The sequence below is a fragment of the Lithobates pipiens genome, unplaced genomic scaffold (assembly GCF_037356315.1).
Source record: "Lithobates pipiens isolate NorthernLeopardFrog02 unplaced genomic scaffold, aLitPip1_a1.2 Scaffold_25, whole genome shotgun sequence".
In the NCBI taxonomy this organism is placed as follows: domain Eukaryota; kingdom Metazoa; phylum Chordata; class Amphibia; order Anura; family Ranidae; genus Lithobates; species Lithobates pipiens.
The window spans coordinates 238,746,900-238,771,609 of NW_027507787.1; the positions used below are offsets into that span (position 1 = coordinate 238,746,900).

General features: G+C 45.1%; 1 protein-coding gene across 1 annotated transcript in view; it reads left to right on the forward strand.

The window, feature by feature from the left end:
• Window positions 1-24,710, forward strand: part of HOGA1 (4-hydroxy-2-oxoglutarate aldolase 1) — a 77,670-nt gene that overhangs the window by 33,330 nt on the left and 19,630 nt on the right. Inside the window, 1 exon segment of the mRNA XM_077455705.1 lies at window positions 1,529-1,625. Within this exon segment, the coding sequence (XP_077311831.1) occupies window positions 1,529-1,625 (97 nt within the window).

The following is a 24,710-nucleotide window of genomic DNA, read 5'->3' on the forward strand; positions in this document are numbered from 1 at the left end:
GAAAGTGCCCCCCTCGGCTTATACTCGAGTCATCGCTGTCTGCCTGCTCGATCAGCGTATCGAGCAGACAGACAGCGGCCATTCTAACATTCAAACGCCGCGCCTCCGCCTCCGCCTTCGCCTGTGATAGGCGGAACACTGAATTTCCCAGCAGCCTGTGTTCCGCCTATCACGGACATCGTCTCATCCTCGTACTACGGACGAGGATGAGACGATGCCCGTGATAGGCGGAACACAGGCTGCTGGGAAATTGAGTGTTCCGCCTATCAAGGACATCCGATAGGCGGAACAGCAGTCAGTGGGAAATTGAGTGTTCCGCCTATCACCGACGGAGGCGCGGCTTTTGAATCCTAGAATGGCCGCCGACGAAGAGCTGAAGGACGGAGGCTCGGCTCGGGACGGGACGGGCCGGGCCGGGACGGGACGCAGGCTGGACGGGACGCAGGCTGGACGGGACGCAGGCTGGACGGGACGCAGGCTGGACGGACACAGGCTGGACGGACACAGGCAGGCTGGACACAGGTAGGCTGCACGGACACACACACACACACACACACACACACACACACACACACACACACACACACACACACACACACACACACACACGGATGCATGGACACACACACACACACACACACACACACACACACACACACACACGGATGCATGGACACACACACACACACACGGATGCATGGACACACACACAGGGATGGATGGACCCACAGGGATGGACGCACACACAGGGATGGACAGGCATGTCTCACCCTCGGCTTATACACGAGTCAATAATTTTTTCCAGTTTTTTGGGGGTAAATTGGGGGCCTCGGCTTATATTCGGGTCGGCCTATACTCGAGTATATACGGTACTCTTTTTATATCATAATAACAACAGAAACAACCCAAATGACCCTGATCAAAAGTTTACATACCCCGGTGATTTTGGCCTGATAACATGCACACAAAGGGGTTTGAATGGCTATTAAAGGTCACCATCCTCACCTGTGATCTGTTGACTTGTAATTAGTGTGTGTGTATAAAAGGTCAATGAATTCAATTTTATTTCTCTTTTTCTTTCCTCTTTGGTTTATTTTTTAACTATAAATATTTGCAAATAGACTTACATACCATTATATTATATACTTTTGCTCAATATATTGAGCAAAAGTATATAATATAATGGTATGTAAGTGTATTTGCAAATATTTATAGTTAAAAATAAACCAAAGAGGAAAGAAAAAGAGAAATAAAATGATAAAATACATTTATAAAAGGAAAAGGAGAAAGGCATCATAACTTTGATTACAGAACGTGTTAAATAGAAAGTAATCAATGTTAAGGGTATTATTATATAATATTCATGGCGTCCAAATTTCAAGGAATTTTGAGTGCAATGAAAATCTTTGCATTCTATAAGCTCCTCGGAAGGAATTGGGTTTTTCTCAACAAAATTGAGTTTTACTTTGAATATATATATATATATATATATATATAATATAATTTTTTTTTTTTTTTTTTATTGTAGGTCACACGTATGGGCCTTATAATCCACAAAACCCGTCACCTTGGCTTCCAGGTGCTGTCTGGATCTGCAGGCTTTCTATTGGCTGGGTACACAGTAGGTGAGTAAATTAAAGTAATATTAAAACCTTTTTTTTTTTTCATTTCCCTGCAGCAGAGATCCTGACCGAAAGTATCTGCCGACGTATCTTTCTTTGCCTTCCTTTTCGCTGCCCTCTCTGTTTTCTGTTGTCGGGTGTTACCATAACTCCCAACTGTCCCCGATTTTAAGGGACTGTCCCTCATCTTGAACAATGTCCCTCTGTCCCTCTTTTCCCCTCCTTTGTCCCTCATTTTTTGTCTGATCTATATAGTTGTATATAAAATTCACTATTTATCTATCCAAAATTGTTTTACAATGCTAAACCTTTCATTCAACTTCTGAATTTCTGCATCTGTAAATTCCAAAAGCCAATATAAAGGAATAGTGGTGGTAAAAAACAAAACAAACAAAAAAAACACTTGTGGGTTTAACCAATCATTGTTTATATAATGCACCTTTAAGGGGGGCGTGGCAGGGGGCGTGTCCTATGCCTACAAACTTTTGCTAATAGGCGTCCCTCATTCCCATCTCAGAAAGTTGGGAGGTGTGTGTTACCTTACCCTAGCAGGGTCCAATGGTGACACATCTGCATGTACAGGAATAAAGTGTATTGGGCGACAGGGATTTTAAGGGCACCAACTCTTTAAACAAGTTTGGTCTATGCTGTGCTGTGCTTTTTTATAGGGGAGTGCTTAAAAATATTTTTTATATTATTTTTATTTATTTTATGTAATTTTTTTCTTTCTTTCTTTAAATGTATTGCTATCACGAGGTGGTCTAACAAGCCCCATATGTGATAGCATTGGGTCGATGACAGGTTTTCTTAATGGAGACCTGAGTTGTCTATTAGAACCCTAATGTCTCTCCTGCCCTCCACTGCAGATAAACAAGTACAGATTGAGCTTGATTAGCTGCATCCTTAACTTCTGTATCCGAGCAATGAGCGCTGTGAACCTGGAGGTGATGTAATGCATGTTGTCTCCAGGTTCATGCGTTGCAGGAGGGATTGGGAGGTGGTGTACACCTCCTGCTCTCACTGTAGAAGCCATTTACCTTGGTCGTGGACTCCCAAGAAGAACGGGAGAGCCCTGAAACCACCACGGGCACTGCTGATGGGAGGAGGGGGGGGAGTGTTTGGAGTGCACGTTCAGAGCTCTATAGAAGTGATCAGGTTGCTCTAGACCACTTTTATTTGAAAGCCTTTGTCGGGTCCAAAAACTGACACTGCAGCTGTGATCTTGAATGAACCCCTTGTATACTTGCCCATTTATAAGCATGTCAAGGTAGACAAAAGATTAAAGTCAGAGCAAGGAGGTGATTGCTCTTGATGAGCCATTTTATGTTTACAACTGCAAACTAATCCCATAGACTAGTGTGGCAATAGACTTCCCATAGAAGGGTAGATAGGCCCATACGCTAAAATAAGTGTTTGGACTTCGGGAAGTTGACTTGGAAGTTTAAATTTTGGGGAGTTGACTTGGAAGTTTGGACTTCAGGAAGCTGACTTTGACGTTTGGACTTTGGGAAGCTGACTTTTACGTTTGGATTTTGGGAAGCTGACTTTGATGTTTGGATTTCGGGAAGCTTACTTTGATGTTTTGGACTTTGGGAAGCTGACTTGGAAATTTGGACTTTAGGAAGCTGACTTGGAAATTTGGACTTTAGGAAGCTGACTTGGAAATTTTGGACTTTAGGAAGCTGACTTGAAAGTTTTGACTTTGGGAAGCTAGCTTGGAAGTTTGGACTTTGGGGAGTTGACTTGGAAGTTTAACATTTTAGGGAGTTGACTTGGAAGTTAAAATTTCGGGAAGCTGACTTTGATGTTTGGACTTCGGGAAGCTGACTTTGATGTTTGGACTTCGGGAAGCTGACTTTGATGTTTGGACTTTGGGAAGCTTACTTTGATGTTTTGGACTTTGGGAAGTTGACTTGGAAATTTGGATTTCATCAAGTTGACTTGGAAATTTGAATTTCGGGAAGCTGACTTGGAAATTTGGACTTTAGGAAGCTGACTTGGAAATTTGGACTTTAGGAAGCTGACTTGAAAGTTTTGACTTTGGGAAGCTAGCTTTGGAAATTTGGACTTTGGGGAGTTGACTTGGAAGTTTGGACTTTGGGGAGTTGACTTGGAAGTTTAAAATTTTAGGGAGTTGACTTGGAAGTTAAAATTTCGGGAAGCTGACTTTGATGTTTGGACTTCGGGAAGCTGACTTTGATGTTTGGACTTTGGGAAGCTTACTTTGATGTTTTGGACTTTGGGAAGTTGACTTGGAAATTTGGATTTCATCAAGTTGACTTGGAAATTTGAATTTCGGGAAGCTGACTTGGAAATTTGGACTTTAGGAAGCTGACTTGGAAATTTGGACTTTAGGAAGCTGACTTGAAAGTTTTGACTTTGGGAAGCTAGCTTGGAAATTTGGACTTTGGGGAGTTGACTTGGAAGTTTGGACTTTGGGGAGTTGACTTGGAAGTTAAAATTTTAGGGAGTTGACTTGGAAGTTAAAATTTCGGGAAGCTGACTTTGATGTTTGGACTTCGGGAAGCTGACTTTGATGTTTGGACTTCGGGAAGCTGACTTTGATGTTTGGACTTCGGGAAGCTGACTTTGATGTTTGGACTTCGGGAAGCTGACTTTGATGTTTTGGACTTCGGGAAGCTGACTTTGATGTTTTGGACTTTGGGAAGTTGACTTGGAAATTTGAATTTCATAAAGTTGACTTGGAAATTTGGATTTTGGGAAGCTGACTTGGAAATTTGAGTTTTGGGAAGCTGACTTGGAAAATTGGACTTTGGGAAGCTAGCTTGGAAGTTTGGACTTTGGGGAGTTGACTTGGAAGTTTGGGCTTTGGGGAGTTGACTTGGAAGTTTGGGCTTTGGGGAGTTGACTTGGAAGTTTGGGCTTTGGGGAGTTGACTTGGAAGTTTGGGCTTTGGGGAGTTGACTTGTAAGTTTGGACTTTGGGACGCTTACTTGGAAATTATTAGTTTCTACTTTTCCCCAATTTTGAACAACTTGAAAAAAGTCATTAGTCTGGTGAAAGATTTGTTCTCCTGTGGGAAAGTGTCTATGTACATCAGCTGCTCTTTTCCTGTTCATGACACCATATGGTGGTTTTCTCACAACAAATCATCTTTCCTTTCTTTCTATTACTCAGATAGTGACTTTGCACAAATAAACCAAAGTAAACTGTATCTGTATTGTGGAACGAGCTTACAGTGTTCCCAGGTCAGCTTAAAGGTTCTGACACTGTCAAGCTGGACATTGATCTAGATCTGTAAGTGATCTGCTACAGTATCTGGGACCAGGCCGGGACAAGGGTGTGGGCAAGAGGGACAGTTGCCCTGTGCGCATTGAAGCAAATAGGTGAAAAATTAATGTAGAGTGGTACACCCATTTTATGCCAGGTATTAAAAATGGGGCGCAGTTCTGGATCCTTGCTCTCGGAGCTGGACAACCCTGTCACGGTACTGTTTGGGACCCCTAGCTCTCATCTCCTTAACTGTTCTTCAACAGAACTTTAAAAAGACAAATGCCGATTGGCACCCAATGTTAATTTTGTAGACTAAAACATTTTAGTCGACTAAATGAATACTATTTTAGTAGACTAAAATACGACTAAAACTAAAACAATTGAGCTGACTAAAATACGACTATAACTAAAATGCCATTTTCGTCAACAGGCTAATGCGCCCCGTACACACAGTTGGATTTTCTGACGGAAAATGTTCGATGGGAGCTTTTTGTCGGAAATTCCGACCGTGTGTAGGCTCCATCGGACATTTTCCACTGGAATTTCCGACAGACAAAATTTGAGATCTGGATCTCAAAATTTCCGACAACAAAATCCGTTTGTCGGAAATTCCGATCGTGTGTGTACACAATTCCGCAGCACAGCAAAGTTCTACGCATGCTCGGAATCAAGCAGAAGAGCCGCAATGGCTGTTGAACTTCAATTTTCTCGGATCATACTACGTCACCGCGTTCTTGATGTTCAGAATTTCCGACAACATTGTGTGACCGTGTGTATGCAAGACGAGTTTGAGCCATGGAAAAAATCCCATGGATTTTGTTGTCGGAATGTCCGATCGTGTGTATGCAGCATAAAACTAAAACTAAATTGAAATTTGACTTCAAAATGAACACTGGTCTGTAGTGCTTGTTCATACCTCAATACCTTAAATCAGTGATTCTCAATCAGGGTTCCGTGTGACCCTAGAGTTCCTCCAGACCAGTGATTCTCAACCAGGGTTCCGTGGAACCCTAGAGTTCCTCCAGACCAGTGATTCTCAATCAGGGTTCCGTGGAACCCTAGAGTTCCTCCAGACCAGTGATTCTCAACCAGGGTTCCGTGGAGCCCTAGAGTTCCTCCAGACCAGTGATTCTCAATCAGGGTTCCGTGGAACCCTAGGGTTCCTCCAGACCAGTGATTCTCAATCAGGGTTCCGTGGAACCCTAGAGTTCCTCCAGACCAGTGATTCTCAACCAGGGTTCCGTGGAACCCTAGGGTTCCTCCAGACCAGCGATTCTCAACCAGGGTTCCGTGGAACCCTAGGGTTCCTCCAGACCAGTGATTCTCAACCAGGGTTCCTCCAGAGGTTGCTAGGGGTTCCTTCAGCATTGGGCCATTTCTACCTCTCGGATAAGTTCCCACTGATACCATTGATCTTTTTAGCTATCTGTAAGGGGGATAATTCTTCCCAATGACCACAAGTGTGAGGACCATTCTTCCCAATGACCACAAGTGTGAGGACCATTCTTCCCAATGACCACAAGTGTGAGGACCATTCTTCCCAATGACCACAAGTGTGAGGACCATTCTTCCCAATGACCACAAGTGTAAGGACCATTCTTCCCAATGACCACAAGTGTAAGGACCATTCTTCCCAATGACCACAAGTGTAAGGACCATTTTTCCCACTGACCACAAGTGTGAGGACCATTCTTCCCACTGACCACAAGTGTGAGGACCATTCTTCCCAATGACCACAAGTGTGAGGACCATTCTTCCCAATGACCACAAGTGTGAGGACCATTCTTCCCAATGACCACAAGTGTGAGGACCATTCTTCCCACTGACCACAAGTGTAAGGACCATTCTTCCCAATGACCACAAGTGTGAGGACCATTCTTCCCAATGACCACAAGTGTGAGGACCATTCTTCCCAATGACCACAAGTGTGAGGACCATTCTTCCCAATGACCACAAGTGTGAGGACCATTCTTCCCAATGACCACAAGTGTGAGGACCATTCTTCCCAATGACCACAAGTGTAAGGACCATTCTTCCCACTGACCACAAGTGTGAGGACCATTCTTCCCAATGACCACAAGTGTGAGGACCATTCTTCCCAATGACCACAAGTGTGAGGACCATTCTTCTCACTGACCATCACACTAATGTATCATGAGTTGTAGCTTTAAAATTTTTAGCAGGGGTTCCCCGAGACCGGAGAACTATTTCAAGGGTTCCTCTGTGTTGAAAAAGTTGAGAAAGACTGCCATAAATAGTAACATATTTGATTTTTCACTCCATCCATATAATGAGTTTGGAAATAGTAGAGAAATGTTTAACTAATGCATTACAAATTAATTACACCCATTCGATTTTAGACGACTGAAATGTACTGGAGATTTAGTCGACTAAAACTTAATTGCAGTAGACTAAAATGGGGCTAAAACTAAAATGCCATTTTAGTCCTAAGGCCGCGTACACACGCGCGGACTGTTCGCCCAACTTTGTCCGTCAAACAGTTTCGGCAAACAGTCCGCTCAAAATTAGCATGGACGGACATGGCCACACACGATGAACGAACAGTTTGCTGAAACCGTGCGCGATGACGTGAACGGCACGTACGACGGGACGAAAAATACGACGTCCTATACACTGCATTATAACTTTCGGCGTGAAAATCCTTTCTGAGCATGCGCGCAACTTTGTTTGACGAACAAGCCTACACACGAGCGGACTGTTCGCTGAAACAAGGTTTCAGCGGACAGTTTTACGGAATTTCCGAAAAACCTTGTTCGTCAAACTGTCCGCTGAAACTGTCCGCTGAAAGCCCACACACGAGCGGACTGTCCGCCCAAACACTGTTCAGCGGACAAAGTTGGGCGAACAGTCCGCCCGTGTGTACGCGGCCTAAGACTAAAACTGAATTGAAATTTGTTGCCAAAATTAACCACGGTTGGCACCCAATATCTTTTCTTTGCCCCTCATTTTAGCCATGGACTGAGCCCTGGGGTGAAATCCTAGCTCGCTTCTGCCTCTGGAGGTGCTATCCTGCCTTTGGGGTGTCAGAGGGGGCGCTACACGCTACACTACACACAAAAAAAAAAAAAGATTGCTATTGAAATGAATGTCACAAAATACCTTTTATGCCCTGTACACGCGTTCGAAAATTCAGACGGAAAAGGTCCGATCGGATTATGTTGTCTGAAAATCCGATCGTGTGTGGGCTCCATCGGACTTTTTTTCCTGTCGGAAAAAATTTGAGAGCACGATCTAAAATTTTCCGACAAAAAAAAAAAAATCAGATCGGGCTTTTTCCGATCGTTTGTAGAGAATTCCGAGGGAACAAAGTGCCACGCATGCTCAGATTAAGCACTTAAGCCCCGGACCAATTTGCAGCCAAATGACCAGGCCCCTTTTTGCGATTCGGCACTGCGTCACTTTAACTGACAATTGCGTGGTCATGCGACATGGCTCCCAAACAAAATTGGCGTCCATTTTTAACCACAAATAGAGCTTTCTTTTGGTGGTATTTGATCACCTCCGCGGTTTTTATTTTTTGCGCTATAAACAAAAATAGAGCGACAATTTTGAAAGTAACTCATTATTTTTTTACTTTTTGCTATAATATCACCCAAAAATATCTAGAAAAAAAACTTTTTTTTCCCTCAGTTTAGGCCGATACGTATTCTTCTACATATTTTTGGTATAAAAAAAAGGAATTAGTGATTATTGATTGGTTTGCGCAAAAGTTATAGCGTTTACAAAATAGTGCATAGTTTTATAGCATTTTTATTAATATTTATTTTTTACTAGTAATGGCGGCGATCAGCGTTTTTTTTTTTTATTGTGACTGCGACATTATGGCGGACACATCGGACATTTGACGCATTTTTGGAACCATTGTCATTTATACAGCAATCAGTGCTATTTAAATGCACTGATTCATGTGTAAATGACACTGGCAGTGAAGGAGTTAACCACTAGGGGTCGGGGAGGGGTTATGTGTGACGTGTGTGTGTTTTTTGTACTGTTGGGGGGGGGGGGGGCGTAGCTTGGCATGTGACGTCACTGATCGTCTTTCCCTATAACAGGCGATCAGTGACAGCCTCAGTAGGAAGCACGGGGGAGAGGTTTGTTTACACAGACCTCTCCTCGTTCTTCAGCTCTGTGACCCGATTGCGGGACACCAGCGGCGATCGGCTCCGCGGGTCCCAAGGTCACGGGGGCTCAGGACCCACGGCTGGGCACTTAAAAGACCCACGTACCGGTACGTGCTTGTGCCCAGCCGTGCCATTCTGCCAACGTACATCAGCGTGAGGCGGTTCGTAACCACTTCCCGACCAGCGCACGACGATGTACGTCGACAGAATGGCACGGGCAGGCATATTGGCGTACAGGTACGTCCAATATTCAATGCCGCCCTGCCATCGGGAGCGCGCCGCCGGCGGCGCGCTCCCGCGCTGGTCGGGACCCCAGTGAGTGCGGTCACGGGACCCGCGGACTCAATCGCCGCGGGCATCCCCGCGATCGTCTCACGGAGCGGCCGAATGGAGGAAATGCAGAGTAAACAGCATTTCTCCATTCTGCCTAGCAACTAGTGACGCTGATCTCTGCTCCATGTGATTGGAGCAGAGATCAGTGTTTACTGAATGAAAGCCCAACCCCCCCACAGTTAGTAACACAACCCTAGGAACACTTAACCCCTACACTGCCACCCACTGGTTAACCCCTTCACTGCCAATGTCATTTACACAGGAATCACTGCATTTGTATAGCACTGATTGCTGTATAAAGGACAATGGTCCCAAAAATGTGTCAAAAATGTCCGATGTGTCCGCCACAATGTCGCAGTCACAATAAAAATCGCTGATCGCCGCCATTACTAGTAAAAAAAAAATAATAAAAAATTATTAATAAAAATGCTATAAAACTATCCCTATTTTGTAAACGCTATAACTTTTGCGCAAACCAATCAATAATCGCTTATTGCGATTTTTTTTTTTACCAAAAATATGTAGAAGAATACGTATCGGCCTAAACTGAGGGAAAAAAATGTTTTTTTATATATTTTTGGGGGATATTTATTATAACAAAAAGTAAAAAATAATGCGTTTTTTTTCAAAATTGTCGCTCTATTCTTGTTTATAGCGCAAAAAAATAAAAACCGCGGAGGTGATCAAATACCACCAAAAGAAAGCTCTATTTGTGGGGGAAAAAAAGGACGTCAATTTTGTTTGGGAGCCACGTCGCACGGCCGCGCAATTGTCAGTTAAAGCGACGCAGTGCCGAATCGCAAAAAGTGGTCTGGTCTTTGACCAGCAAAATGGTCCGGTCTGCAAGTGGTTAAGCGGCTAAATTACGAGACCAAAGCTATTGGCTACTAGCCTCTACGTAGTCCCGTCGTACGCAACGGACGTTGCCTCGTTCCGAACGATCGGATTTTCCGACAACTTTGTACCGACCGTGTGTATGGAACACAAGTTTCGAGAAAAAAAAAATCAGACGGATTTTGTGGTCGGAATGTTGAGGGCATCAGTGTCTGCACACAAGCAATGAAGTTTACTGATCTGCAAGTACAACGTAAGGCCGGAAATCGTTTTTTTCCCGAAAACCAATGACGACTTCAAAACCACAACCACACGGAATCAAAGCAATTGTGACTTCTGCTTTTCATTCCAGAACATATTGCCCGGTCTTTGCACTGGAGGATACGAAGCGTTGTCGAGTGCCGGTGGGGATACAAAGCGAGGAAAGTCACTTTCCATGAATCTACAAGCAAAGACGTGAATCTCCGAGAGGGGGGATAAGGTAGATCTCGGCTGGAAAAGCCTTTTAAAAGCATCTCATTTGAAAATCCCCGAACACCTAAATCACGTTACTCCAAGACTGCTGAAAATAGAAGGACTCGATGTTCTCTGAAGGGCCTCGGGGACATTGTGACCATTATGAAAACGGCATTGTATACCCGGGTCCTACGTCTCTCTCTCTCTCCAACTCAAGCCAACTGATCTGCGTGGATTCCAGGAGACACAATGTCAGGCGGGAGCGTGTTGGCACGCTATGTGTGGAATGGAATCTGTGCAGTCATCCCCTATGAAATCCGGGGTCACCTCTGTACTGTCAGGAGTACCATAAACAGCCTGCTCAGAGCTGGTCGTGTATAGTAGAGGTCCCTGTGGCTTGTTAGTATATCCACCAAAAGAGTGAGATCTCCACTGTAGATATAGCAATTACAGTGGGGGGAAATAATGATCGGATCTTCTGAGTTCGCCCACTTACATAGAAATGAAGGGTCTATCATTTTTACCATAGGTGTATTTTATATAATAGAGACAGAATATCAACCAAAAATTGCTGTGGCTTCACTGCCCGGTTCCCTACAGAGACTGGTCCCCGCTGTGTCCTGGGAACTGGTTATTTCCCAGAACACAACGGGGGGCATCTGCGGCTAGGTATTCCTGGAAGTGCATGCAGATACCTGGATTATACAGGTTTCTGCACCCCCCCCCCCCCCCCCCCCCGAAAGTAGCCAATTGTGGCACCGGAAGGGGGGAGGGTTCAGACTTGAGGGTGGAGCTCCGCTTTCAGGATTTAGAGAAGATCTGTAGAGAAGAGAGGACCAAAATCCCTCCTGATCACCACCTACAAGAAACGTCTGACCTCTGTGATCCCCAACAAGGGTTTCTCCACCAACTACTGAGTCATGTTTTTCTTGGGGATCAAATACTTATTTTACTCACTGAACTGCAACTCTATTTATAACATTTGTATCATGTGTGTTTTTTTTCTGGATTTTTTGGTTGATATTCTGTCTCTATCATATAAAATACACCTACCGTATATACTCGAGTATAAGCCGAGATTTTCAGCCCCTTTTTTTGAGGCTGAAAGTGCCCCCCTCGGCTTATACTCGAGTCACCGCCGTCTGCCTACCCGATCAGCGTGTCGTGCAGACAGACGGCGGCCATTCCACTGTTCAAAAGCCGCGCCTCCCTGTCTGTGATAGGCGGAACACTCAATTTCCCAGCAGTCAGTGTTCCGCCTATCACGGACATCCGCTCATCCTCATACTACGGACGAGGATAAGAGGATGTCCGTGATAGGCGGAACACTGACTGCTGGGAAATTGAGTGTTCCGCGTATCACAGACAGGGAGGCGCGGCTTTTGAACAGTGGAATGGCCGCCGTCTGTCACAGACGAGGAGGAGAATTGCGGCTTTTGAATCCTGGCATGTTTTTATGACAGGCTGATACATGCTGATCGGTGCAAAATGGCACACAATGGCACACGGAGCTGCAGAAGGACACAGAGGCTGCAGAAGGACACAGAGGCTGCAGAAGGACACAGAGGCTGCAGAAGGACACAGAGGCTGCAGAAGGACACAGAGGCTGCAGAAGGACACAGAGGCTGCAGAAGGACACAAGCTGCAGAAGGACACAAGCTGCAGAAGGACACAGAGGCTGCAGAAGGACACAGAGGCTGCAGAAGGACACAGAGGCTGCAGAAGGACACAGAGGCTGAAGAAGGACACAGAGCTGCAGAAGGACACAGAGCTGCAGAAGGACACAGAGGCTGCAGAAGGACACAGAGGCTGAAGAAGGACACAGAGGCTGCAGAAGGACACAGAGGCTGCAGAAGGACACAGAGGCTGCAGAAGGACACGGAGCTGCAGAAGGACACGGAGCTGCAGAAGGACACGGAGCTGCAGAAGGACACAGAGGCTGCAGAAGGACACAGAGGCTGCAGAAGGACACGGAGGCTGCAGAAGGACACGGAGCCTGCAGAAGGACACGAGGCTGCAGAAGGACACAGAGGCTGCAGAAGGACACAGAGGCTGCAGAAGGACACAGAGGCTGCAGAAGGACACAGAGGCTGCAGAAGGAGACGGAGCTGCAGAAGGACACAGAGCTGCAGAAGGACACAGAGCTGCAGAAGGACACGGAGCCTGCAGAAGGACACGGAGCCTGCAGAAGGACACGGAGCTGCAGAAGGACACAGAGGCTGCAGAAGGACACAGAGGCTGCAGAAGGACACAGAGGCTGCAGAAGGACACAGAGGCTGCAGAAGGACACAGAGGCTGCAGAAGGACACAAGCTGCAGAAGGACACAGAGCTGCAGAAGGACACAGAGCTGCAGAAGGACACGGAGCCTGCAGAAGGACACGGAGCCTGCAGAAGGACACAGAGGCTGCAGAAGGACACAGAGGCTGCAGAAGGACACAGAGGCTGCAGAAGGACACAGAGGCTGCAGAAGGACACAGAGGCTGCAGAAGGACACAGAGGCTGCAGAAGGACACAGAGGCTGCAGAAAGACACAGAGGCTGCAGAAGGACACAGAGGCTGCAGAAAGACACAGAGGCTGCAGAAAGACACAGAGGCTGCAGAAGGACACAGAGGCTGCAGAAGGACACAGAGGCTGCAGAAGGACACAGAGGCTGCAGAAGGACACAGAGGCTGCAGAAGGACACGGAGCTGCAGAAGGACACAGAGGCTGCAGAAGGACACAGAGGCTGCAGAAGGACACAGAGGCTGCAGAAGGACACAGAGGCTGCAGAAGGACACAGAGGCTGAAGAAGGACACAGAGGCTGCAGAAAGACACAGAGGCTGCAGAAGGACACGGAGCCTGCAGAAGGACACAGAGGCTGCAGAAGGACACAGAGGCTGCAGGACACAGAGGCTGCAGAAGGACACAGAGGCTGCAGAAAGACACAGAGGCTGCAGAAGGACACAGAGGCTGCAGAAGGACACAGAGGCTGCAGAAAGACACAGAGGCTGCAGAAGGACACGGAGCCTGCAGAAGGACACAGAGGCTGCAGAAGGACACAGAGGCTGCAGGACACAGAGGCTGCAGAAGGACACAGAGGCTGCAGAAGGACACAGAGGCTGCAGAAGGACACGGAGCCTGCAGAAGGACACAGAGGCTGCAGAAGGACACAGAGGCTGCAGGACACAGAGGCTGCAGAAGGACACAGAGGCTGCAGAAGGACACAGAGGCTGCAGAAGGACACAGAGGCTGCAGAAGGACACAGAGGCTGCAGATTGGCACACGGAGGCATGCACAGGACACAGGTAGGCTGCAATGGACACAGGGAGGTACACAGGGAGGTATTCAGCTGTAGATGGGCATTGTTGACCCTCTTTTCCACTCTTTTAAGCTGTAACAGTAGCTGCTGCATGTCTCATCTTCGGCTTATACACGAGTCAATACGTTTTCCCGTTTTTTTTGTGGTAAATTAGGGGCCTCGGCTTATATTCGGATCGACCTATACTCGAGTATATACGGTATGATAAAAATGATAGACCCTTCATTTCTATGTAAGTGGGCAAAACTTACACAATCTGCAGGGAATCAAACCATTATCCCCCCCCCCCACTGTATTACCAGGGGTTCTCTGATCCCAGAAACGTATCTCAAGAGTTCCTTTATGGTAAAAAAATAAATAAAAGGTCAAGAGAGGCTGGGTTAGCCCATGTGGCCCCCATTTATCATGCACTGTATTTCAGAAACTGCGGTGTACGCGAAGAACATGCTTTCCTTTAACCGCTTAAAGACCGGCCATTTTCTGGCACTTTCAGGTTTTTGTTTTTTTTTTGCTAGAAAATTACTTATAACCCCCCAAACATTCTATAATTTTTTTTTTTTTAAACAGAGGCCCTAGAGAATAAATTGGTGGGTTTAGCAATTTTTTATGTCACGCGGTATTTGTGCAGCTTTTTTTCAACGCAATTTTTTTGGGGGAAAAAAATACGTTTTTTGACATTTGAATGCATTACACTACGCCCTGGCAGCTTAATCATGGGGAACTAAGCGTCGGGGCGGAGTAAAACACACTGGTGGGCGTGGCCTGTCTGGAGCCCTGGCTGAGGCTCTAACACTTTCTTACCTGGGCCTTGGAGAGATGTGCGCCTCATATGAACATTTCACACAGTTCCCATAAACGTTTACTGTACAAAATAAGGTCCGTTGGCATGGCCCATAGGGTGATTACAATTGAAAACTGGCTACAAGGGAGAGTTCAGAGGGTGGTGATAAATGGGGAGTACTCGGAATGGTCTGGGGTGGGTAGTGGGGTCCCCCAGGGTTCTGTATTGGGACCAATCCTATTTAATCTGCTCATAAACGACCTGGAGGATGGGGATGGGGGAAACAGTTCAACCTCTGTATTTGCGGACGATACTAAGATAAGCAGGGCAATAACTTCTCCGCAGGATGTGGAAACCTTGCAAGAAGATCTGAACAAATGAATAGGGGGAGGGGCAACTACATGGCAAATGAGGTTCAATGTAGAAAAATGTAAAACAATGCATTTGGGTGGCAAAAATCTGAATGCAATCTATAGACGGGGGGGGGGGGGGGGGGGGGGGGGGTCTAGGATGGAAAAGGACCTGGGGGTCTGTCAGAAACCATGAAATCAGACCGAGACAGAAGTGCAATTAAATCACAACTTGTTTAATAATAAAGGTAAAAAGAACAATCTTAGTCAAAACAGAGCCAAAGTTCAGTAACCGGAACGGATAGTCAGCCAAGCCAGAAGTCCGGGATCAATGTAGTGGAACAGAAAGCAGGATCTGGAGCCAGAAGAGATGTCAGCAAAGCAAGTCTTGAACAGAATCGCAGTCGATAGTTTCTTGTGATGTTGACCAAGGCAATGGCAGAGCTCCTCTGGACTGGACGGCTTTAAGTAAGCAGGACTGACGAGCAGGATATCATCACTAGCTGAGTAACTGTGGAAAGATAGGAGCTGCCAATTAGCCGACAGCTAAGCGGCCAGCTCAGAGAAGGAAGGGCTGAGCCCAGCTCTGACAGGGTTCTACTAGATGATAGGCTCAGCAATGGCACGCAATGCCAAGCTGCTGCTAACAAAGCAAACAGAATATTGGCATTAAAAAGTGATCAACTCCAGAGATAAAACGATAATTCTCCCGCTCTACAAGACTCTGGTCCGGCCGCACCTGGAGTATACTGTCCAGTTCTGAGCACAAGTCCTCCGGAAGGATGTACTGGAAATGGAGCGACTACAAAGAAGGGCAACAAAGCTAATAAAGGGTCTGGAGGATATTAGTTATGAGGAAAGGTTGTGAGCTCTGAACTTATTCTCTCTGGAGAAGAGACGCCTGAGAGGGGATATGATTTCATTATATAAATACCGGACTGGTGACCCCACAATATACAAATACCGGACTGGTGACCCCGCAATATATAAATACCAGACTGGTGACACCACAATATACAAATACCAGACTGGTGACCCCACAATATATAAATACCGGACTGGTGACCCCACAATATATAAATACCAGACTGGTGACACCACAATATACAAATACCAGACTGGTGACCCCACAATATATAAATACCGGACTGGTGACCCCACAATATACAAATACCGGACTGGTGACCCCACAATATATAAATACCGGACTGGTGACCCCACAATATACAAATACCGGACTGGTGACCCCACAATATATAAATACCATACTGGTGACCCCACAATATACAAATACCGTACTGGTGACCCCACAATATATAAATACCGGACTGGTGACCCCACAATATATAAATACCATACTGGTGACCCCACAATATATAAATACCAGACTGGTGACCCCACAATATATAAATACCAGACTGGTGACCCCACAATATATAAATACCAGACTGGTGACCCCACAATATACAAATACCGGACTGGTGACCCCACAATATATAAATACCGAACTGGTGACCCCACAATATATAAATACCGGACTGGTGACCCCACAATATATAAATACCGGACTGGTGACCCCACAATAGGGAGAAAACTTTTTCGCAGAAGGGAGTGTAACAAGACTCGTGGCCACTCATTAAAACTAGAAGAAAAGAGGTTTAACCTTAAACTACGTAGAGGGTTCTTTACTGTAAGAGCGGCAAGGATGTGGAATTCCCTTCCACAGGCAGTGGTCTCAGCGGGGGGCATTGCAAGTTTCGAAAAAACTATTAGATAAGCACATGAATGACCGCAACATACAGGATATACAATGTAATACTGACATATAATCACACACATAGGTTGGACTTGATGGACTTGTGTCTTTTTTCAACCTCACCGACTATATAATACTATGTATGTAACTAAGTAACTATGTAATCCTGTGTAACTATATATGTAACTATGTATACAGGAAGGAATGGATGGCAGCACACCGAGGTGAAGAAAAGTCTCTTTATTGTAGAATCCATGAACATGAATGGCACCACAGGACAAGAAAGCAGGTACAGGTAGACGCGTTTAACACAGCGACGCTGTGCTTATGCATTATGCATTAAGCACAGCGTCGCTGTGTGAAACACGTCTACCTGTACCTGCTTACTTGTCCTGTGGTGCCATTCATGTTCATGGATTCTACAATAAAGAGAGACTTTTCTTCACCTCGGTGTGCGGCCATCCATTCCTTCCTATATACGAGGCGAGGCTAGCACCCGCGGGAAGAGTCCATTCCCCAGCTCACTTCTATTCATCACTCACCTGCAGCGGCATTTATTTTCCCTACTGTATGTAACTATGTAACATTTTCTTCCCCGTACAATGCTGTCTGGACCCGGGGCGAGCTCCTATCTGCTCTCAGTGGTCGGCTTTACTGATTGGGATTTCTACAGCCTGAGCAGCATCCGCAATTGGGGGGTCACAGAAGTGTACACATGCCCAGGGGTGCGATGCCCCCCCCCTCTACTGTGCTCGGCAGACACTACCTCCCACCAAACACAACCCACTCAAGTGAATGGGGCCACGCTGCAGCTGGCCCGCAATAGCGCACTACCGCCGCCCGTGGTTGTGGCACAGCAGTCCAGCATTTAGGGAGATAAAACAGCCGGTGGATAACAGAAGCACAATTTCCTTCTGCGATTTTTAAATCTGATGGCGTAGGTTTGGCCGCATTGTGTGCATGCTCAGTTTTATTCCGTGATTCCCCCCCCCCCCCCCCCCCACCTCGGTATCCGCAATGACTTTACCACCAGGCTGCCCCTTCAGCCCAGCAATTATGTCCATTGAAGCGTAGCTAATGGGCCTGGCTCGTCTTCCGGAAGTATCATTGCCGCCGCGCGCTCTGTGATGATCAGAGAAGAGCGAACCCATTAGCGGCGCAGTCAGTTTTTTTTTTTTTTTAAATCGCTGTGTTTAGGCAATCCGCACCATGCCGGCTTCACTTAAAGCCAATAATGTATTTATAATGTATTTAGTGGGTCGTTATAGAACATTCGCCGCTTCGCGAGTCAGAACCCTTATTCCGGTTCAGCGACGTCCGCAATGTCTGGACACACAGCCCCATCTATGTACTGACACCATATCGATCCCGCTGGAAGAACCACGAGCCAGCGGCTAATTATACATTCACAATTGCACAAAAAAAAAATAGAAATAATTAGGGGATCATGTATAAAAAAATGAATTCATTAATTAGAGGATCGTGTGTAAAAAAATAAAAAAAAAAAAAAAATAAAAAATTATTATGGGATTGTGTATTAAAAAAAAAAAATTAATTAGAGGATCGTGTAATAAAAAAAAAAAAATAATAATCAGGGGATTGTATTTAAAAAATAAATTAAATTTGAGGATCGTGTATAAAGAAATAAATTAGAGGATCGTGTATAAAAAATAAATTAATTAGAGGATCGTGTATAAAGAAAAAAAATAATAATCAGGGGATTGTATATAAAAATCTATGTACTGACACCATATCGATCCCGCTGGAAGAACCACAAGCCGGCGGCTAATTATACATTCACAATTGCACAAAAAAATTAAAATTATTCGGGGATCATGCATAAAAAAAATGAATTAATTAATTAGAGGATTGTGTGTAAAAAAAAAAAAAAAATTGTTAGGGGATTGTGTATAAAAAAAAAAAAAAAAATTTTATTAGAGGATCGTGTATAAAAAAATAAATTAATTTGAGTATCGTGTATAAAAATAAATTAATTAGAAGATCGTGTATAAAGAAAAAAAATAATAATCAGGGGATTGTATATAAAAAATTAAATTAATTTGAGGATTGTGTATAAAGAAATAAATTAATTAGAAGATCGTGTATAAAGAAAAAAAATAATAATCAGGGGATTGTATATAAAAAATAAATTAATTTGAGGATCGTGTATAAAAAAATAAATTAATTAGAGGATCGCGTATAAAGAAATAAATTAATTAGAGGATCGTGTATAAAAAATTAATTAGAGGATCATGTATAAAGAAATAAATTAATTAGAGGATCGTGTATAAAAAATTAATTAGAGGATCGTGTACAAAAAATTAATTAATTAGAGGATCGTGTATAAAAAAATTAATTAATTAGAGGATCGTGTATAAAAAATTAATTAGAGGATCGTGTACAAAAAATTAATTAATTAGAGGATCGTGTATAAAAAAATTAATTAGAGGATCGTGTATAAAGAAAAAAATAATAATCAGGGGATTGTATATAAAAAATAAATAATTAGAGTATTGTGTATAAAAACAAAAAAAAAAACAAAAAAAAGTTACAGTACAACTTTTTAACATTTCCTTTGCTTTGAGAAGGATGGAAGGTTTTTAAAGGAGAACTCCATTCGTTTTCTGATCTTTCCATCTATTAAATCTTCTGACCTTGTTGTTGTTTTAACTTTGGATAGTAACATTTTTTTTTCTGCCAGTAAATCCCTTATACAGCCCACTTCCTGTTTCCTGCCTGGTCTTTAGCCTAGGCTTATGGCATCATGCAAAGCTCTCTCACACTCAAGAGTTTGCCAGGAAGGGAGGGGGGGGATGAGTCATAAGAGGGCCAATGAGAGCTGCAGAGCTGGAGGCGTGCCTCTGTGTAAATCCAGGAAGTGAACAGGCAGCAGCTTCAGCTGCCCACAGTTAAAATGGCTGCAGCCAGACTCTGTGGAGGGAGATTTCCGCAGCATGTTTGGCAAGTACAGAATGGCAGTATATACAAAATAATATGCAAAGCTGCCCACAGTTAAAAATGCCATAAGTCTATCCCCTGTTTTGTAGACGCTATAACGTTTGCGCAAACAAATCAGTATACACTTATTGCGATTTTTAATTTTATTTTTTTATACCAAAAATATGTAGAAGAATACGTATCAGCCTAAACTGAGAAAAAAATAGCTTTTTTTTAAAAAAAATGTGGATATTTATTATAGCAAAATTATTATAATATATCAAAATTGTTGCTTTTTTTTTTTTTGTTTATAGCGCAAAAAAATAAAAAAACGCAGTTCAAATACCACCAAAAGAATTTGTGGGGAAAAAAAAGGATGTCAATCTTGTTTGGGTGCAGCGTTGCACGACCGCGCAATTGTCAGTTAAAGCGACGCAGTGCCGAATCACAAAACAAAATGCCCCGGTCATTCAGCAGCCAAAACTTCCAGAGCTGAAGTGGTTGAAATAGTGCACAGTACTAGGAACAGGGCGCCCTGGAAAACAGGACTGAGCAGAGATATTAGTCCGCAGAGATGGTGGTCTGGGACAGGCAAGCGATTGGCTAGGGTGGCACTTGACGGAAGCAGATCTCTGGCAGAATAAGAACAGAAGGCGCTTCTAAGTGCAGTAACACAAACCTATTTTATTGCCTAAGATTAAAAACGCGCCGGAAAGGGAAAGGCTCATCATATCCGTGGTGGAAGTGTAGATTCCAACAATAAGCCGTCCTCTGGGTGGCGGTCCGGTGTGCAGTCAGTTATGATGGATCCCAGCCGACCAGCGAGGAAGCACGGCCGCGCCACCGGGACCAGCGCGGAATGCAGGACCCCGGAAATGACGTCAACAGGAAGCGGCCGGGGCTAGCGTGGACCGCTGATGCCCGCAAGTGATGGAAAAAAAGGGCGTGACGCGTTTCGGAGCATGCAATTGGCTCCTTATTCATGCTAATGAATGAGGCAATGATTGGGCAATAAAATAGCTTTGTGTTACTGCACTTAGAAACACCTTTGTTTGTTTTTAAAATTGCGCACGCCCGTTCAACATCAGCAATCCAGAGGAAAGGCTGCGGCTTCGGCCTAGCTCCGGAGCGGCGGCCATCTTGGTGCACCCGCCGTTTGCAATGTGATCGCTCTGTCAAATGACGGAGCGATCACTTGTAAACAAACCGGCGTCGTGATGACGCCGGTTCCTCTCTCCCCTCTGTGTACAGATCTGTACAGTGGAGCGGAGAGATCGGATGGCAGCAGAGCTGTGGGCTGCATCTGTAGTGCCCACAGAACTGCTCTGTGACAAGTGCAGTCACAGCCATCCCTCCATACCCTGCCAATACCCTGCAATTCCCTGCCAATACTCTGCAATACCCTGCCAATACCCTTGCAATTCCCTGCCAATACTCTGCCAGTACTCTGCAATACTCTGCCATACCCTGCAATTCCCTGCCAATACTCTGCAATTCCCTGCCAATACTCTGCAATTCCCTGCCAATACTCTGCAATTCCCTGCCAATACTCTGCAATACCCTGCCAATACTCTGCAATACCCTGCCAATACTCTGCAATTCCATGCCAATACTCTGCAATACCCTGCCAATACTCTGCAATTCCCTGCCAATACTCTGCAATTCCCTGCCAATACTCTGCAATACCCGGCCAATACTCTGCAATACTCTGCCATACCCTGCAATTCCCTGCAAATACTCTGCCATACCATGCCAATACTCTGCCATACCATGCCAATACTCTGCCATACCCTGCCAATACTCTGCAATACCCTGCCAATACTCTGCAATACTCTGCCATACCCTGCAATACCCTGCCAATACCCTTGCAATTCCCTGCCAATACTCTGCCAATACTCTGCAATACCCTGCCAGTACTCTGCAATACTCTGCCATACCCTGCAATTCCCTGCCAATACTCTGCAATTCCCTGCCAATACTCTGCAATTCCCTGCCAATACTCTGCAATACCCTGCCAATACTCTGCAATACCCTGCCAATACTCTGCAATTCCCTGCCAATACTCTGCAATTCCCTGCCAATACTCTGCAATTCCCTGCCAATACTCTGCAATTCCCTGCCAATACTCTGCAATACCCGGCCAATACTCTGCAATACTCTGCCATACCCTGCAATTCCCTGCAAATACTCTGCCATACCATGCCAATACTCTGCCATACCCTGCCAATACTCTGCAATACTCTGCCATACCCTGCAATACCCTGCCAATACTCTGCAATTCCCTGCAAATACTCTGCCATACCATGCCAATACTCTGCCATACCCTGCCAATACTCTGCCAATACTCTGCCATACCCTGCGCTACCCTGCCAATACTCTGCCATACCCTGCCAATACTCTGCAATTCCCTGCCAATACTCTGCAATACTCTGCCATACCCTGCCAATACCCTGCAATTCCCTGCCAATACCCTGCAATTCCCTGCCAATACCCTGCAATTCCCTGCCAATACTCTGCAATTCCCTGCCAATACTCTGCAATTCTCTGCCAATACTCTGCATTTCCCTGCCAATACCCTGCCAATACTCTGCCATACCCTGCCAATACTCTGCCATACCCTGCCAATACTTTCTATGGTAATGGTCACTCTGCATTTCATGGGCACTGGAAAATATTTTAGTACACCATTTGGTTCAGAATATTTATTTTTCTTGTTTTCAACCTCTAAAACCTAGGTGCGTCTTATGGAGCGAAAAATACGGTAATTCTTTTTTATTATTATTCATTTATTGATTTTTTTTTTTTTTGATTTTTTTATAATTTTTAATGCTGTCACGAGGAATGTTAAACATTCTTTGTGACAGAAATAGGCAGTGACAGGTACTCTTTATGGAGGGATCGGGGGTGTATAAGCCCCCAAATGCCTCCTCTCCCCCTGAAAGAATTCAAATCTCCCAGATCCTGACCAACACCCATGACCCGACGTTCGCGGTGATACCTCACATGTGCAGGGCAATCGCTGTTTGCATGTGTGCAGGACTTTAACTTTTTATTTTTTTATTATACTTTTTTTTCACACTGTTGCGTTATTTTTTTTTCTTCCCTTCTATTAATTTTATTGCTGTTACAAGGAATGTAAACACCCTTGTGACAGCAATTGGCACGTGACAGGTTCTCTTCATGCATAGATATGGGGTCTACAAATCCCTCCTCTGCCCTTAAAAAGCCTCCAAAACCCCCAAGATCTGTGTTTTCGAATGCTGATTTTTTTTTTATATATATAAATGGCACGATTGACATTCGGGTAAACCAGAAATTATGTCAGGTCATCGCTTCACGGTTACCATATCTGGGAGACAATCAAAGCCGTTCCAGGCTTTGAAGTGCGGGCTGGTCGCTCCGGGTCTCCTGGTGGGACAGGAGAGCTGAAGAAAGCCACGGAATGTGGCGGGGGGAGGGGTGTCGGCCCTCCTGCTGCTTGTAGAAGCAATCCAGCGGCTAGTTAGCAACTAGGATTGCTTTTACAGGAGAGCCAACCACCAGCTCTTAAAAAAGAATGATACTGGGATGATGCCTGAAGCTGCATATCATCTCAGTATAACCACCAAATATCCGGGTATGGATACGTCGCTGGTCCAGAAGTGGATATTCATCTTTTTCCTCCTGAAACATAGGGGGCGCTTCCTGTACCTAGGGCACCCGTGTAACTTAATCATCATAACTGTAAACAGATCAGCCATAGCTTTATGTGTAAAGGCAATAAACTGCACTGGCAGAAATAAAAAAAGCTGCTAGCAAAAAAAAAACAGATATACTGTGCAATTCATTTCAGGAATCCAATTCCACCACGTGATCCACCACCAAAGGTAAGATGGGCTCTTACCAGAACAAGTGGACTCTATTACAGAGTCACATGGGCCTGAACAGACCACTGGGTCCAGATAGGTCAAATCCCAGGAAATCAGATAATTCAGGTACATCTCAGACAGGTATGATGGAACAGGAAGTCACCATATGCATAAAGCAGAAAAAATCCACATAGTGTAAAACCGTAACGGATGATTATTGATACAAAGGAGTTCAGAATACTCACATATATTATGCTAAAAAACAAAAACTCTGTATAAAATCAGTTTCCACAATCAATACATGAAGGAGATCCAAATCACATGCAGTGTACACAGACAAGGGTGGTGACGTCACATACGTTGGCTCTTCCCTGCGCGTTTTGTCATAACTGACGTCATCGGGGGGCATGCACAAGCCGTGAGTCACCATATAGATGTAGACCCAGCAGGGGGGGGCAGCCTTAATTGATCATTATTCTAGCAAAAGCATCCTCACAAAATGGCCGCCAATCTTAGGCAAGCCTAGTTGTGACATTAAATACGTCCGAAAAGTGTAGCCAACATCCCTGACTAACTAAGGGTATAGTTGAGCTGGCCCCTTTTTAAATCTCGATCCCGCAGTCAAGCATGACCGCTGTAGGACTCCAAGCCTCGTTTTCACAAGGCTTGCAACCGTAACCAGAACGTTTCCAGTTCCCCCTTCCCACCTCCATTAATGAGCCTACCCTCCCCCACCTCTACCAACGAGCCTTCCCTCCCCCACCTCTGCCAATGGGCCTTCCCTCTCCTCCTCCATCAATGAGCCTTCCCTCCCCCCCAACTCCATCAATGAGCATTCCCTCCCCACCTCCATCAATGAGCCTTCCCTCCCCCCACCTCCACCAATGAGTCTTCTCTCCCCAGCTCCATCAATGAGCCTTCCCTACCCACCACCATTAACAAGCCTTCCCTCCCCACCTCCGTCAATGAGACTTCCCTCCCCACCTCCATCATTGAGCCCTCCCTCCCCACCTCCATCAATGAGTCTTCATTAAAAAAACGTCTGAAAAGTGTAGCCAACATCCCTGACTAACTAAGAGTATAGTTGAGCTGGCCCCTTTTTAAATCTCGATCCCA